The sequence below is a fragment of the Phocoena phocoena genome, chromosome 15 (assembly GCF_963924675.1).
Source record: "Phocoena phocoena chromosome 15, mPhoPho1.1, whole genome shotgun sequence".
Lineage (NCBI taxonomy): Eukaryota > Metazoa > Chordata > Mammalia > Artiodactyla > Phocoenidae > Phocoena > Phocoena phocoena.
The window spans coordinates 25,627,258-25,644,129 of record NC_089233.1 but is presented as its reverse complement, the minus strand read 5'-3'; the positions used below and the strand labels follow the sequence as shown (position 1 = coordinate 25,644,129).

The following is a 16,872-nucleotide window of genomic DNA, read 5'->3' as shown; positions in this document are numbered from 1 at the left end:
CTCCTCTGTGCGGACAGGTCTGCTTTCACCCTGACCACGTCTGCTAGGCTGCCATCTCCAGACCGGATGGGAATTGCACAAAGATAAATGTGACGCCCTGTTTCAACCCGCAATCTAGACCTTCCAAATTCCCTCGCCCCCTCTAAAGGGGCACAGTGGCTGCTCAAGTTTCCTGGCAAAAACTGGCTACCGTGAAAGGTGTTTTGAAAGGATTGCCAGAGGTTTTTAAGAGACTTTTAATGTTGAACTTTAAAAAAACTGCACTTCATCAAGAAGCAATTTACCCAAACATTCAAGTCTCTTCTGGGTCCTTTCAAAATCCTGAGACGGGAGTGGAGAGTGGGTGGGGAGTAACAGTGGTCTCAGGAAAAGGGTTTCACAATGGAATCTGTGAAAGAAGTCTCTTTCAAACAGGCTATTCAAAAAGCATGCTTGGCAGTGACAAAAACCAAGGTGGCCTGCAAAATGGATTTCTTTCCCAGGGAGAGAGTTCCTAGGAATTATCCCAAGTTTTATAACTGGAGGGTATTTGTGATTATTGTATTTTCCCCAAACGATTATGAGCTGGAGCGAGGCTGGAAACCCTGGAGGGTCCTGACCACGAAGGGCCAATAGTCCAGTCACCTGCCAGGGCCAGATGCCAAATTTCAAGAGGCTCTAAGACGACAGACCAATTTGCTTTCCATCTCAGAGGTTCTCAGAAGGGATGAGAAGCTGACACAACTGGACTGGTATACAATCCCCCACCTCAAACAAACAAAACACTCACTTGCAAAACTCAAAAATTTGATGCTTGCTTTTAAAGTTTATTGACAACTGTTTGGTCCCAACACACAAAACAGCACTTGAACCACAGAAAAAGTGTTCAAACAAAGTAGACAGTTAAGAAAAACATCTCTTCCCCCAAGCTCAATCCAAAACAAACAGTGCAAGATGGGAAAGGGGGTTTTGGTGATAACTTTTGTCTTTTTTTAAACAGATAAATCTAATCTGGTACATCTTTCCACCCAGAAATAAAGAATTTCGTTGTCTTAATTCTCATACATCATTCTGTCACATCATTCAATTAAACCTCTAGATAAAAAAAAAAATAGATAGCAATTGGACTGGCCATCGTGGAGTACATTACGAACACAACGAGCTTCGCTGTATTCTCACACCTTCAAACAGCGATTGTTGGAGTCACACACGCGTCCCAGGCTGACAGGTGACTCCAGTGAACAATTCAACCACACCCACACCACAGCGCACAACTCCAGTCTCTTCTTTGTCTGTTGCCCAAAGAAGCTGCTCTTTGAGGCTGTTCCTAGTGACTTGTAATGGTGCCTCTTACATCTTTAAAGTCCACATTCTTTACCTTCGAGCAAAACTAAAGTCCACGTGTGCAAACTCAGCCTTATGAAATCTCAGAATAAGGCCACTGATGTTCTCAACACCAACTTTGTCACACTGTTTAAAAGCTTCTTACAAAAAAGTGCACCTTTGCATTTTACTTCCTGTCACACTGTGTCGGTAGAGGAAATGCCTTTGGGAGGACTCAAGAGTGCCATGATGCCTAGAAGGCTTTCCCAGGGCCGTTCCATCTTGGTTGGGGCCATGTGCTGAGAACTGGGAATCACTGGCTTCATTTAAAAGATTTGGGGAACAAAAAATCTTACTTGTAAAAATCTCTCAATAGCCCTTATTTTGTGGCATTTTATCAAAATGCTGGCTATGAAATCAGAGCCCATTTTCCGGCTTTCTAGAAGTTACAAAATATAACCATTTCCCCAAAAGAAACCATCTAACTAGTGGAAGACCTTATGCCTACAGGTTTTTTTCTGCTCTATGAACGAATCCGCCTTTTTGCCCAACAAATACAACCCATTGTAAATGTCAGGTTTCTCCAGGAGGCGTAAGAGGCTGCCTGTCACCGGATGCCTCAGCCACCTCAAGGCGAAGGTCATTCCACAGGGCAGTGCTCCCTCAAAAGCTGGCTTTTCCCAAATGCCAACATCAGACACCACAAAAAAACCCAAACATGCTTCCAACAGCAAGAAGTAACAGAGTAAAAGCAGACACTATTAAAAGACACTGAGTTAACAGACACAAATACTCACACACAAAGCTTCCCAGCTACCAAAACCAGCTTTAAAATTATGAATACAAGGTTAAGTTGATCAACCTTGGCCTTCCTATGTATAGATAGAATTTCTGTCTCTTCCTAGTGGAAAGAGCATTGATACCGTTCCTGTTAAAGCACCTCCCTCCTCAGCTCTGATTTGTAATTTATGCATTTGATGCATATTTTAGAAAATCAGACTCTCTTCCCAACATTACCTCTCGACACACAATAATGTGTGTTGGAATTCAAATGCTGACTTTAAATTCATGACACCAAGACCATCTCCTTTTCCTTAACCTAACCCATATCAAACTGGAACTTAACATAAAAGGGAAGCTTAAAACATCCTTGACTTTCTAGAAAGCTCCTAAATGGAACCCCAAAGTGGAAACATTTTAAAAAATCTGTGATGAAGCCACATTTGTCAACTACAGACATAGTTAAATAAAAAACAAGGCACGCTTACAAGTCACATGGAAGCCAGGAGCCTTCACATCCAACCAGAAAATACATTCTTCCTGCCTCGCCCACCATTCTCCTTCAGTGTTGTGATTGCACAGGATCACAGAACAGGCTTTGCTTCAAAGACACCTCATGCATTTGATTAATACTGTCTGAAAACATCAGTAAGCAAAGGCTTAGAGACTATATTATGCTACATGTAAGATTTTACCACTGACATGGCTTGATGGAAGTAAAACCACTTCCTCCTTGCTGAGTCCTCACTGCTGTCTTCTTACAGAACACCATTACACTTCATAGTAACTAACAAAAATTTGTTAAAATATATTAAGGATTCTTTAACAAATGACAGAATTTTTTTTTTTCCAAATAAGTGGGGGAAAAACTGAAAGAAAAAATTCAGCTCAAAGCTGTGTCAATGTAAGAGAAACAAAACATTATGGAATATGTCTAAAGATGAAGTAGCTGGTTTCTGGGGGTCTTCATCAAAACAGAAAAGGTGTTTTTGAACCCACTTTTGTGTGCAGAATCAGACAGTGCTTTCCCATCCTAATTCTATGTTCAAAACGAGACTCAAAGCTTGGTTATAGGTGCAAAGGAAAAGTTGGCTGCCAATTTTACTCTATTTTTGGGTTGCTTTTTGGCTGGGCTTTCCACAGGGTCCTTGCTGAGCAGCGACTCTGGGGTTTCCGTGGAGAGGCAGGGAGGCACTGGGACAGCCGCTGAGATGCCAGATGAGCTGGAATCAGAGGGCAGGTTTTCGTTCTTCATTGGTATTGGAATTTCCATTTTCTCTTCTTGGTTTAAAACCATAATTTCTGTAAATACAGGAAAGCAAACACATTCAGTTCTAGGACCTGCAAAAAGTGTTCGTTTTCAGTTTTCCTCATTTCTCAAAAAAATACTCCCCAAATGTCACACCTATGCCATAATTTACTTATTAGCTCTGTGGCCAATATTATATGTCACATAAGTCAAACATTTATCAACTTCGTCTCAGGTCTCCCTTGAATTACAAAACTTCAGAGACCTTCGTTTTTGGCTACAAATCAATGCGCAGTGGTTTAACATTTTTTTCCACTTTCTCTGCCCATTCATTCTCTCTGTCAGGTAGTTAAGGACCCATAAGCCACATGTGACCTAAAGACTTTCAGACCAGGAGGGGCCTTGGTACCAGGGGGCCCTGGCCTATTCCACTGACAGAGTACCGTGCTCTTCGTGCACCCAAGGTGGGGCTGGGGAGGGGGAGTGGGGAGCAGGGCAAGCAGAGATAAGGGGAGAACTGCACAGAGTCAGAAGTACCCTCAAAAATCCAGGAAGTGAAGCAGCCACTTTTCCCAGAGCGCGCACACGCTGCTCTTTCTCTGGCTGAGCCACAAGTAACTAGCCTGCTGTAGGTACAGAGACACTGCTTGGAAGTGATGTGTCCTTACACCTTGGACTGCCACTGCGTGTGCAAGGGGCTCCCGCACCAAAGGAACACAGAGGCTGAGGGTGACGGCGGGGAGGCAGAACCTCAGCTCAGCTCTCAGGCTGACTCTCGCTGGGGAGAATAACGGATAGAACTGCCAGCACCGCTCAGGTTATTTCTCTCCCCGACACACAGGGACGGTTGAACTCAGTACACTAAACACACCAAGGCTACACCCACAGAAGAGCTAACGTCAATTTCCCACCAAGTCTGCTTCTAGGGGAACCACCCCCGCCATCGCCACAGCCCAGGTCCAGCTCCACAGCCAGGTAGGTATACGTCTCCTCACTGACTATCTTCCAGATAAACAGCCTCAGCTCTTTCACTGGGTGACGGTGCCAAAGGTGCCAAAGGCTGCTAAGAAGACCGAGGCCTGTGGTCAGCAGGGTCATCTCCTGGACGGCAGTGTCAGCAAAGTGGGGAAGGACCATCCCAACAGAGGAGACGACAAGGGAAGGACCTCGACAGAGCAGGTGGGCCGGCCTCTCAGGAGGCCAGGGACACGACAGAAAGACAAGAGGCCTGGGGCTCCAATCCTGGCTCTGCCTCTTCCTAGCCGAGCAGCCTGCAGCCCATGCCATCTCTAGCTGTGGCACAAGCTGGGGCGCTAGACACAGGTGCCCTCCCTCCCCTATTCACAGTCCCACGGAGCCCCAGTACCCTCTGGAGTCGTTCAACTCTGGGCCAGACCGGGGGTGACGTGTATGTCTGGTGACGGGCGGGGGTTGCCGCTGGAGTTGCTGCACTTTCCAAAGGTGGGGAGCACAGCCCAGGAAGCCCCTGCACGCTCTCCTGTGGGGTCCCCACCCCCAGCGCAGCTGCGGCACCCCTCAAGACCACCATCGCTCCCGTGCTTGCTGCTCCCTCAGCCACCTCGGGCTGTGAGCAGGAACCCTGATAGGAAAAGGGGGTCCTGAATAATCCTCACAGGTATATTTGTGCCTGGAAAGGTAGAGTCTCTCCCCACTCCCATCAAACAGTGAACATCTTGGCATTAAGGGTTTACCGTTTAATTAAATCCACAGAGAAAACCCCACAGTGACACAGGGCCTCCTACCAGAAGGCTCCTGAGGGCGCTCCTCAAACTGAATGAGGTCAGCGGACTGGAGGATGACGGGATCCGGTCTCAGCTGAGGGGACGGCAGGCACGACGGGACAGGCGCGCACAAGAGGTCCACAGGGGAGTCGCTGGTCAGGCGGAGGAGCTCCTGCTCCACCGGACGGGGCCCTGGGGGAGACGGCAAGCGGGGCTCCGCTCAGGACTGCGCGGCCTGTGCCTGAAGCCTGCCTTCTCCTTAAGGTCAGGAAGTACTCAAGGTTTAAAAAAAGCCATTAACAGAAAGGTCTGGGTCACTCTCGGTAGGTGAGATGCCACAGCCAGGATCTCCCGATTTGTGTTCTTAGGAACAAAGGGGGCAATTAAAAAACGCTGAGAAAAATTTAAAAACCCATAGAAAGTAGTTAAGCGAGCAAAAGTTCCGAATTAGATGACTTGGGTCCCAGTTCTGTCACTTCCTCGCTGAGTGCTCTTGGGTAAGCTACTTAACCTCCCGGAATTTCAGTCCTTCATTTGTAGGATGGAGGTAACTACTGCTGAAGGCTGTGCTGACAGCTTGAGAGGATGAGCTACATTCAGGTGCTTTGTAAAAATGTAAAATGCTACATAGCGGATTATCCTATAAACAGAGAGCACAGTAGCACTTGTAACTATTTAACAATTTGCAGAGTCTTAAGAACATAAAATTCTCATATCTAGCAACAGACTCAAAATTCAAGCGAGTTGATTTCTATCTAGTACACAGAAGATTCCACATAAAATCGGGATCACTCGATGTTGTTCTGAGTAATACTAATTCATTACTATCAAGTCTTTCCCAGGAATGTCCTGTGACAAAGACTCTCCCTAACCCAACTTTAGTCAGGAGTCAGGCTCCTCCAAGCCCTCTTCTCCACCAGACCTTGACCTTGGTCTTCTGTGTCTCGTGTCCTTGCCATGTCCAGTCTTGACAAGAATCTTGAGAAGTCAGTTTAGCAAAAATCCCCCAGCCTTTTGATATCTGATCAAGTTCCTCATCCCACCCCACCCCCAACCTTTGATGTCTAAGTCCTTGGCCTGCCTTTAACAAAAATCCTCTTAGGTCGGCAGGAATCCCCCTACCTTGTTGTCTCCTCTTGGTAGTTTCCCAGCCACCGACCCCCTTGCTCTGCTCCTTGACTATAAGCCCCCACTTGTCCTTGTCGCATTCAGAGCTAAGCTCCCTCTCTCTCTCCAAGGGCAGCAGAGTTGACTCCACTGCAATCATCTTGAAGTATTCTAATAAGTGTCAGAATCTTTTTCCTTTAACATCTGAATTATGCTGGCTTTTTGTCATTATGGGGGCTGCCGACATCCTTCAAGAACATTAACCGGTCAAGCATCAAATGCAGGCCAGTTTTTCCTCTGTTCTTAACCAAACACCAGACTCCTTTGGAAAATGCATGAATACTTACCTTTAACGAATGAAAATGACCCAGCATCATCCTTCACCCTCAAACCACCCCAGCTCCACCCCAAGCCATTTCCTGAAAATTTCACCAGCTTTGCTTTGTTTTTCCTCTCTTACCGTCACCACCTGCTCCGAGTTTGAGTTCCAAGGCTGTGCGAGATTCGGGCACCTCCAGGATGCGCTCGGTAGCTGAGGGCCGGGTTTCATGACTGGCAGAGGGGAGACCAAGTGAACTCACACGACCTGGAAGACAAAGAGCACCCATCAAAGGGGGATCAGGGCGAGAACTGGGGCTTCTGAAGGGGGAGGGGATGGGGCTTACTTACTTTTCATGTCATTTTTTAACACTACAATTCTCTTATGACCATGTCCTTTTATCCAGACCACCTGCACACAAGACATACTACTGGTTAAGCAGTGGAAAAGGAGGGGAAATAAGCCCTAAAATTCAGGAAGAGTGTGACCTACTGTGTTTGGTAACATACTTAAACATACTAGGACTTAAAGACCAAATTAACGCCAAGAAAAAATCTTCTACACTTTGTTTTAAAGCAACAGAGGCTGGCAGAAACATGCTGCTTATAAAAAGCTGTAGTCTTAGAAGTTGTGAGACTCAGCTTAAAAAGTGCTCTTTAAAACATCACCTCGCAAACACCAGAGCTGGTATATAAACGAAGCTAGTCTCATGTGGGAGCTCTTACCATTTTTTCCAGATACTAAATGCACCTTAAAAGAATTAATGGCTCTCCCACGCCCCTCAAGCTAAGCTCATTACCCTGACCATAAAACAAGGGCCCCGACCTAATAACACTGCCCCCACCTCCGCCGAGAGAGAGGCAGCAGTGGCCCTTGGCTCCCAGAGCCCCGCACGTGCATCTGACACCAAGTCCCTCATCTCGGCTCCCACGCTGTCCTACCCTCGTGTCCCTTCCTACTTCCTTCACTCAGGCTCAAGCCCAGCGTAGCGCTCACCTGGGCCTCCGCAGTGGCAGGCTCCTCCTCTCCTCCTGGTTCTCTCAACTCTACCATGGACAGCAGCCCCATGGCGCTTCCTACAGCAGCCCCGAGGCTCCTCCCCTCTCTCCACAGTCTTGGCCTCCATAACTGAGCTCTTATTTCGCTGAGAGGCTCCAGCTCGGGAGCTCCACACTACTTCTCGCTGCTCTGCATCTGCTTACACTGTCTGCCCTCTCCCCTCTTTGTCACGTGGTTGATTAACTTCTACACATCGTGAGGACTCTGCTCTGGGATCCCCCGCACCTGTCCTCCTCAGTGCCCACCGACGGCTGCACTGACCACACCGACTGTCACCTGCTCAGATGTCTTGACTCTCCATTACCCCATACCTTTCTGAGGGCAGGGTCTGGGACTCACCCACCTCGCACCTAGGAATTTAATGAAGGTTTGCAGAATGAAGGAGAAATGCTAAAATCATTCATTTTTCTCCAACGGTATGTATGTTTTGAAAGGATCAGTTCAAAATGCCTGCAGTTTCATTATTCTGTCCACGAGTGAGCCTGTGGCTCTCCAGTAGGACACCCTCCAAGAAACTGAGAAAACACCCACCTGTGGGATCGCTCCCAAGAGCTCCTCTACACTACTGTAGCCATACGTCTTGGGTTGCAGTGTTTCTCCGACATACTTGGTATAGGCCATGGAAAATTCATGAAGGAAAAGCTGCTGGTAGTGGTAAGTATGAAGCAAAGACCGCACGTTCTTGGCAAACAAATACAGACTTGTGAGCTTCACACACTCCTCTGTCTTATCATTAGTAAAAACCTGGTCCAGGAGAAAACAGCAGCATTAGAAACTTCCAGAGTGACTGGTCCTGCATCCTAGAAGTGAGGGTCTCTCAGAGAGTGAAAAGATGCCAAGTCAACTTGAAAACGTGCAAAAAGCCAGGGAGGAGGAGAGATTGATTCAAGGATCTCCTCCAAGAGAGGGCTATAGCCTTGAGCCAACTCGGGTCCTATTTGTAGGTGTAAGGCAGCAGAGGTCTGACGAAATCGTGTGTCAGAAAGGAAGGAAACTGGTAAACTGAGATCTCAAACGAAAGGAGGCAGTGAAGAGAGAGGGCAAACCCCTAAGTGGACAAAGAGGCACCAGACAGTGGGGACGAAGCCACTAAACCTCGTCTCCCCAAGGAACACTGTGATGCAGGACAACAACATCACTGTTCTTAAAACAACAACAACAAAAGCAATAAAGGGAAAAAACCCCACAAAAACCTTTTGTCCTCAAGTAAGCAAATCTGTTTACCGTAAGCCTTTCAGTCTAACATGCCCTCACTGAGATCTCCTAGAGAACAGATCTTTCCCAGCCTTAGCTGGCCATGGAAAGCCTTTGGTCCAGGAACATCCACTAATATTGCCTAGAACTAGTGTTCATATAATATATAATTAACAGAGTTTAGAAAATGTTCGATTTGATATTGTGAAAGAAAACCAGAGCTGGATAGTAGTTAAAGTGGAAAAAACAGATTTTCTTCAGGACTATTGCAACAGGGTATAAGTGTAGGTGTCCTTTTCAGATACAAGGAAAAGTGAGGACTTATAGCCAAGGGGGGCTGGGGAGAGGGACATCCAGGGTAGGGGGAATTCTTGTTAAACTGACCTAACAGGATTCTTGCAGAAGGTAAGCCAGGGTGATCAGATTCCAAGGGTAGGAGATTCTCTCTAAAACTGGGCCATGTGGGCCCATCAAGGATAAGGGCAGGGCCCAAAGACAAAGTATAGTCTAGAAAGTGGCTCAGGAGAGACTGTTTGGCCAAGGAGAGAGTTTTAAAATTATTTAATTATTGGTCACGTGGTTATATGATAACAATGGTATAATCATTGTTTTCTTACATTGCGGGATTTATTTAGTTAATATTCTATTTAGAATCATTTTCTTTTGGGGGACTGGTATTAAAGTTACTTTGGCTTCATAAAAGAAGTGGTGTGCTTCCCATCTTTTTTTTTTTTTTCCAAGTGATCTAGAAGTGGTTTTTAAAAAGTTGGAGTTATTTTTTAGGTGAGTTAAAACCCAGTTCTTAACCATCTGGTCCTTGTGCCTTTTGTCAGTGGTAAAATTTCAATGACGTTCAGTCTTTTTTGTGTTAACTGGTCTAATTTTTAACTTCTTAAAAATCTGGAGTCAATTTAACTTTTTTCCTCAGGATCTTACCTATTTCCTCTAGGTTTTTATATTTGTTGTCCCACAATTGCACACAGTATTCTCTTACTATTCTTCTAATCTTGAAGTATCATCCTTTTTTTCTTTTAAACTGTACCACGCGGCTTGTGGGATCCTAGTTCCCTGACCTAGGATCGAACCTGGGCCCCCTGCAGTGGAAGCATGGAGTCCCAACCACTGGACTGCTAGGGAATTCCTGAACTGCAATTCTTTTTTTTTTTAAGAGTTATTTATTTATCTATTTATTTATGGCTGCGTTGGGTCTTCATTGCTGAGCGCGGGCTTTCTCTAGTCGTGGCGAGCCAGGGCTACTCTTCGTGGTGGTGCGCGGGCTTCTCTTGTTGCGGAGCATGGGCTCTAGGCGCGTGGGCTTCAGTAGTTGTGGCTCGCAGGCTCTAGGGTGCAGGCTCGGTAGTCGTGGCGCATGGGCTTATTTGCTCCACGGCATGTGGGATCTTCCCAGACCAGGGATCAAACCCATGTCCCCTGCATTGGCAGGCGGATTCTTAACCACTGCACTACCAGGAAAGTCCCCCCGAACTGTGATTCTTGAAAGGCCACCTGGTGACCAGCCAGTCAACCTTCCTTTCTGCCCTGCATGTGACTGACAGACCACCACATAAGCGATCTCCTTCAGAAAGAGGTAACAGCAGCAGAGTCTAGCTTGGTACAGGAAAAAGGCACCCCAGTCTAAGAATCTGGAGGCCAGGGCTTTCATCCTGGCTTGTCACTTGTTTGGGCAGGGTGCCTGCACCTGCCAACGCCTCTGTCTGTCTATAAAATGACCAATCAGTCTAATCTAGACCATTTGGTGATCTATAAATACCCAATACAACAGTTTTCATTATGGTGGTTCCAGAACCATTACCATTCATACCTCAACTAAGTAAGGCAGACTCTTCAGAAGTTCGGTCAAAGTCATGAACCCATATTCACAGGGGTTGAGAGGAGTACTGTGGGTGGTTTCATAGTGTCTCTTGAGCTCATCAACAGAAAGATGGGCAGTTCCCTCCCAAGACATCAGCAATACCAGCAGTTGGGCAGTGAGAGCACGCAGAGACTTGCGGTTGATCAGCTGAATCTGTTTGCCAGATTCCATATCAGCAACCTGGGAAGAACAAGAATGCAAACTTTTCAGAACTCAAGAGAGACAGCCTGGGTCATACCTGGTTCATCTAGTTTCACTTTGGCAAACGAGACCAAAAGAGGAAAATCTCTAAGTTTTTCTCTTAAACTGAAGTAAAGTGAGTGGGTTTGCTGTAGCTTCTTTGGGACCCCAGATCAACACTTCAGACCAACTGCAGCAGAAGTCATTCTCTCCCTCCCTCCCTGCTGGTCCAGAACCAGAAACTTCCATCAACACCACCGCTCTCCCAAGAGAAGGAGATAAGACCGGCCAGCAGACATCCATTGGCCCAAGCTTGTGAATTAAGGGTTGGTGTTCTCCAAAAGCAGGAAGTAGTTAGATTGCAGGCAACCCTCTACAGAGCTGCTCTGCAGTCGACTTGCCCCACGTGTGTGTCCCAGGGGCTAGACACAAGGCCTTCTCTAGACATAAGGGCAAGCCGCATTCTTATAGCCCATAAGCACTTGAAAAAAAGCTGGTATTTTCATGTCTGACTATATGTCTACTTCTCGATTTTTTTTCAGATTCTCAAGGAGATAAAGGCTTTAACTGATTAAGTGTATTGGGAGGGAAACCTTGTGAAAGAGACACGGCTTATCATTTGGGGACCAAACAGCATGTGAAGCATGTGAAGAAACAAACATTTGGTGGCTGAGACCTGCAGGCCTTGGGCATGGTGCGGGTGGGAGGGGGGCCGTGTCTGTGAAGTGAGCCATCATGGGAGTGAAAACAGGCAGAGCTTCAGGACACAGGCTGCTCAGGCCTGGGCAGGTGAACCACTGCTCACTATCACGGCTGTTTTCCCCTTTATCTGATTTCCAGCCAGGACCACGGGTCAAGCTCAGGGGCTTTGGACCCTTGGAGGCAGAGGGTGGGTGGCATTTGAGGAGCTAGCCCAGTACCAGTTTGTCTTTGGAGCCGACGCCCACCCAGAGCCAGGGCAGGAGGCTGGTGGGTCAACCCTGACTCCACTCATCGTGGTTATGGATCTGTGAAGATTCACACTACGGATTTCCTCAGCAGACCTGGGGTTTAATCAATCAACAGATACAAGCCCAGGGGAGTCCGAGTCATCTTCTTAGATGCCCAGACTATTATTCAGAAGAAAAAAATAAAAACCTGCTTGATGCTACTTAGATACATCTCTTGATTCTCGACCCAGGCTACACATTAGAATCACCTCACGAGCTTATCTGTGCTCTGAGGCTCAGAGCACACCTGGCCTCATTCTATAAGAATCACAGAGGCCTCAGTATTTCCCAGAAGCTCCCCGGGAGATCGCAATGTGCAACCAGGTTACAAAGCTGGAGCCACTCCCATCTTTTCCCACTTTAATGCTCACATCCGAATGTCCCAGTCATCGGCTCTTATTCATCACAGTCAGCGGTATTGGCTTAGTCTTCCGATCCACCGAAGCCCTCCAACTGCCATCACCCTGAGCAAATGAACATCCAGGGGGCCTGTCCCACACCAGGGCCTTCAGCTCCTCTAAGTTCTCATCTCCAATGACATTCTCTTCTACTCAGTTCCACTCCAGACCCCACCCCAGGCCACACTGGGGACCTTGTCACGGCCCACTTCCAGAATCACTCATTCGAACCTCCCACACGTCCTGCCTGAAGCAGATGCCAGGGTTGGAGACAAGAAGGCGATCCGAACGCTCAATTCTTATGTTTCTTCAACTTTGCCAGCATGGACTCCTACTTCCTCCCGATTCACGAGCCCTCTCTTTTCTTCACTTTCCTCTTTTATCCATCTTGGCACTGATAGGCCATTAAGTCATGAACATTCCTGTCAATACTCTTATCTACACTCCTTTGTCCCTATGTCTTTTCATTGCACCCACCTGGCAAAATCCCACCTTGAACCCAACGCTCTGCTTTCCCTGAGTCTGTACCCAAGCAGCCACATCTCCACTCTCTCCACAGGAAACCTACGTGCACTCAGCCCCGGGGAGCTCCACGCTCCCAGCACCCCTACGGCCTCCCTGATCAGGCCCCTCTCCCGCTCACCACTGACAATTCAGACCTTCTCAGCTCTTCAGTCTGGAATCCCGTCTCTCTCTCCCTCTCTCTAAGCAGTTGCTCTCACCTTGTACTTGACAGAGGAAGAGCTCTGGGAAGGTAATTCCCTCTTTTCCTGGTGACACACATCAAACTCCCCTACATCCGCCTCCGCCCTACCCGCTTCCCTTTTGTCAAAATACTAACGTCAGAGCTGTCCCTCCTTCCACTGAATGCCAATTCCCACGCCTCTGGCTCCCTCAGGACCCTCACCCCACCACCCTTTCTGGCCTTTGTGTATCAATCTCTCTCAAAGAGAGCCTTCTCGGCGGCTCTCAGACACGCCCAGGCTCCCCGACTGGAAAGAACAGCCAGCAAGCACTCGCTGGCTCAGACCCACAGTCTCCTGCTCTTCTCCTTCACAAGCAAACAAACCGAACAGCTGTCTAGTCACCTGCTGCCAATGTCTCGCCCCCGCCGCCTCCTCGTTTCTCAGCCCACTCAGTGCGGCTGTGGTCCCATATCACTGGCGCCGATCCTGCTCCGGCCAGCAACACCACGTACCTGCACTCAGCTTGGCCCCGCGGTCACTAAGTCCTGTCTCACCTGCCCTCTCAGTAGCACCTGGTGCTGCCGGCCACTCCTCGTCCTTGGCCTTGGACGTTCCCCACTCCTAGTGTTCTTCCTGCTCTCCGGCCTCTGCATCCCTGCCTCCCACGAAGGGTCCTCCTCCTCTAACTGCCCAGCATAGAAACAGACTCCTTCCAGACCTGTGACTGGCGCTGCCACCACTTCGTACATTTTCCTTCCACTTCTTCCTCCTTGTAGTGAGTTTTCTTGGTCCTGTGGTGGACGCAGCCTGCACACTGTTCCCAGGACTGCGAGGGTCAGTTCAGCACAGGCTGGGGAAGAAGAGGCAGTCACCCTCTCCAGTCCGGCCTCTCCAGCAACCAAGGCAACTCTGAGCCCCAGCCTGCTCCTAAACCTACTCCATAAGTGAGTCCAAATCCGGAAAGGAGAGCTGTGATTTCAGTCTCCCCAAAACTTCGGAGACAAAGATCTGTGTACAAGGATCCAACTTCAGGTCAGCAGGACTGAGACTGAGACACCCAAGAATAAACACCCTGGGATAAACTGGCGACTTCGCAAATGTTCACAGAGACATTATTTTGGCGAGGCCACTAAAAGCAAGACCAAAAATCTGAACTGCCAAACCCAAGTCATCTCCTATTACCCAAAAACGTATTAAAAACACAAGTTGTGAAACAACAGTAAGCAGTGCAAGGTGTAAATACAGAAATGCTAAATCACACGCAAACATCCCGATGAGGATTATGCCGCTGCAAGTCTTACTACGTGAAAAAAAAAAAATGTTACCTTTACAACATGGCAGAGTTTCTGTGTTAGAGCCGAAACTGAACTGACATCGTAGTCTTGGAGACGAAATGTGTAACCAAAAGTCTTAGCATATTCTGTAAGCAGATCTGTCATCATAAGGCAGTTATCTTTTTGGGACCGAAGGAGTTTAACAAACTGGGCAGCTAGAGCTTTGAACCGTTCGACCTCTGTCAAAGTAAGGATTTTTTCTTCTCCACATTCCAATACCTTGGAAAACACAGGAGGAGGAAAGGGAGAACCAGTTATGACTGTTCACGGGATTAAATGGCATAAAATGTATACAATTAGGAACTAAGAAGCACTTCAGTGTTCTTTAATGGATGTCCGATTTCAGTTTTGCAAGATTAGGAAGTTCTGGAAATTAGCTGCCCAGCAGTATGAACGTATTTAACACTGCTGAGCTGTGCGCTTAAAAATGGGCAGGTAGGTATTTTACACACACACACACAAACACACAAAATTTTTAAGCACTGCAGGGGTCAAAGATGGTAAGAGTAATGAAAATCAACAACAGAAATCTGGTTTAACAGCGATGACTTAACAGCCAAGCATTTGCATCACCTCGTGCACTCACGCCCACCTCCAACAGAAGAGATCTGAAAAGTACGGGGCTCATGAGAGAAGATTCAGTTTATGAAACAAGCTATGTAATCCTTTTCTCAACAGATTACCTAAAACTAACCTGAAGAATGATTTCTTTATTGAAGGAAAAACCACATTTACCTAAAAATACTAAGAAGCCAACAACACAGCTTCTCTGACTGAAGTATTTCAAATTTTCATCCTATTTCATAACTCCCTACTGCCCAGGCAAACAGGTCTGAAAAACATTTTTTTTAATTCCCCCTTACATTTTTCTGAAAGATATAATTAGAATTTCTTCACTTACTTGTAAAATATCAGGTATGGCTTCAAAAAGTTCGAGTAGTTTGGTAAACCCGTAGTATGCGAGTTTGCACTGCCGGCCAAAGTGGTGATGGTAAGAGGGGATAAATTTATTAAAGGGCATCCGGAAATGGGGTTGGTGTCGCAGCAAATCTACAACATCCTTGGAGAACTGTTTTGTCCTTTCTATTTCATCCTGGGTACGTTCTTTAAAAAACCAAAAAACAAACCATGAACCACGATCTTCTTCTACCCATTTGTGCTTGACATTATTAGTGTAGTTAGTCCTATGCACTGGTTACAAGAGATACCATCTCTGCCTTCCAAACACACACAACCTAAAACCAACACACTCTTCTCTTTCCAGATGGTTTTCAAATTCAATCAAGGGCAGAACACCAGGAAGTCATGACACACATACGCACAAATACACACCTATATAATTTCAGCTTACAAACTAGAAATAATTTCTCTAGCCCCTCCACCTCCCCACACCCACTCCACATATATGAACATGACACACATACATGTCTCTGTACTTTAAAAAGTAATCTAGAAATTATTTTACTAAACCACACTTCTGAATATTAACATGCTTTGTTTACTCATCTGATCTTCAGTTAAAATTGCTAGCAGCAAAGAGTATCAGGCACCAAAAGTTTAACAAAAACAAAGGAGAGAAAAGTTTAAACTTAGATTTCTGTTTCTATTAAATTTTAAATTAGAATTATGAAAAGACTGGCATTAGTCATTTTAGCTTTGGAATACTATGATTTCATGGACATCAGTGTTCTGCAACAGCACAGTTTAAGACCCACTGACTGATAAGAGCGGGAGAACACGACTGTGTGTAGATTTAATTTTTCTGTCCTAGTTCCCACCCCAGACCTCAACTGGAACTACTAAAACGTGGAAGATGAAACATCCATTTGAGTCTTCTTTCCTTCTCAAGTGTGTTATCTCAGAGTTAAAAAGAAGAGACAAGCAACAGCCACGGTAACTGACTCAAACGGATAATTACAGCATAAACAGCCAGAGGCAGGCTGAAGGAGACATTTTCAGAAAGTGCTCGTTATGCCCTTTTTTCCCCTTAGAGTGAATTCTGAAAAAATAGCCTGGTTTTCTTCTTGACAAGTGGCTTCCCCACTCTGAGGACGCTAGGATCCACTGCCTGGCAGAGCAGTTTTCACACTGCACTTTCCATGCAATCTTCAGGAATCACAGAGAAGGAGTGGGAAAGTGCATCCCTTGTATGATTCCATGTTAAAATGACCACTGAGACAGACAACTTTCTTTCAGCAAATTTAAGTCACATACCTCTTTTGGGGATACAAATCACCATTTCATTATCTTGTTGGGACAAGCAGATGGTCGTGTCTGGAATCTCTGATACGATATCAATCAACTCACAGACACCATACTCGGTGACATCCCAGTCCTTTGAGAAACACCTAGGTTTTAACCATGGAAATGGATGAAGAATGAGAAGTAGCATTTGCCTAAATAATTTATAAGTTTTCCAAAAGAATGCTAAATGGAGAAGTTAGATGATTATTTTAAATTTGGGAGAACAAGTGTTTTAAAATACTTGCTTTCATTTTTAAAACAAATACCATATGCTAACACATATACATGGAGTCCAAAAAAAAATAATAATGGTCATGAAGAACCTAGGGGCAAGATGGGAAAAAAGACAGACCTACTAGAGAATGGACTTGAGGATACGGGGAGGGGGAAGGGTAGGCTGGGACAAAGTGAGAGAA

The 16,872-nt window shown here is 46.4% G+C and overlaps 1 protein-coding gene across 4 annotated transcripts in view; it reads right to left on the bottom strand.

Annotated features, from left to right (window-relative positions):
* Positions 1-787: 787 nt before the first annotated feature.
* Positions 788-16,872, bottom strand: part of MARF1 (meiosis regulator and mRNA stability factor 1) — a 40,577-nt gene continuing 24,492 nt past the window's right edge. For 3 of the 4 annotated variants that reach the window (XM_065892049.1, XM_065892050.1, XM_065892052.1), the window contains 9 exons: positions 16,427-16,560; positions 15,114-15,316; positions 14,204-14,431; positions 10,575-10,805; positions 8,090-8,302; positions 6,850-6,910; positions 6,641-6,766; positions 5,095-5,265; positions 3,140-3,384 (listed from right to left, as the gene is read on the bottom strand). In XM_065892049.1, the coding sequence (XP_065748121.1) occupies positions 3,140-3,384; positions 5,095-5,265; positions 6,641-6,766; positions 6,850-6,910; positions 8,090-8,302; positions 10,575-10,805; positions 14,204-14,431; positions 15,114-15,316; positions 16,427-16,560 (1,612 nt within the window). Of the gene's footprint in view, positions 3,385-5,094; positions 5,266-6,640; positions 6,767-6,849; positions 6,911-8,089; positions 8,303-10,574; positions 10,806-14,203; positions 14,432-15,113; positions 15,317-16,426; positions 16,561-16,872 lie in introns of all 4 variants that reach the window. The other variant, XM_065892051.1, reaches the window with a different exon arrangement.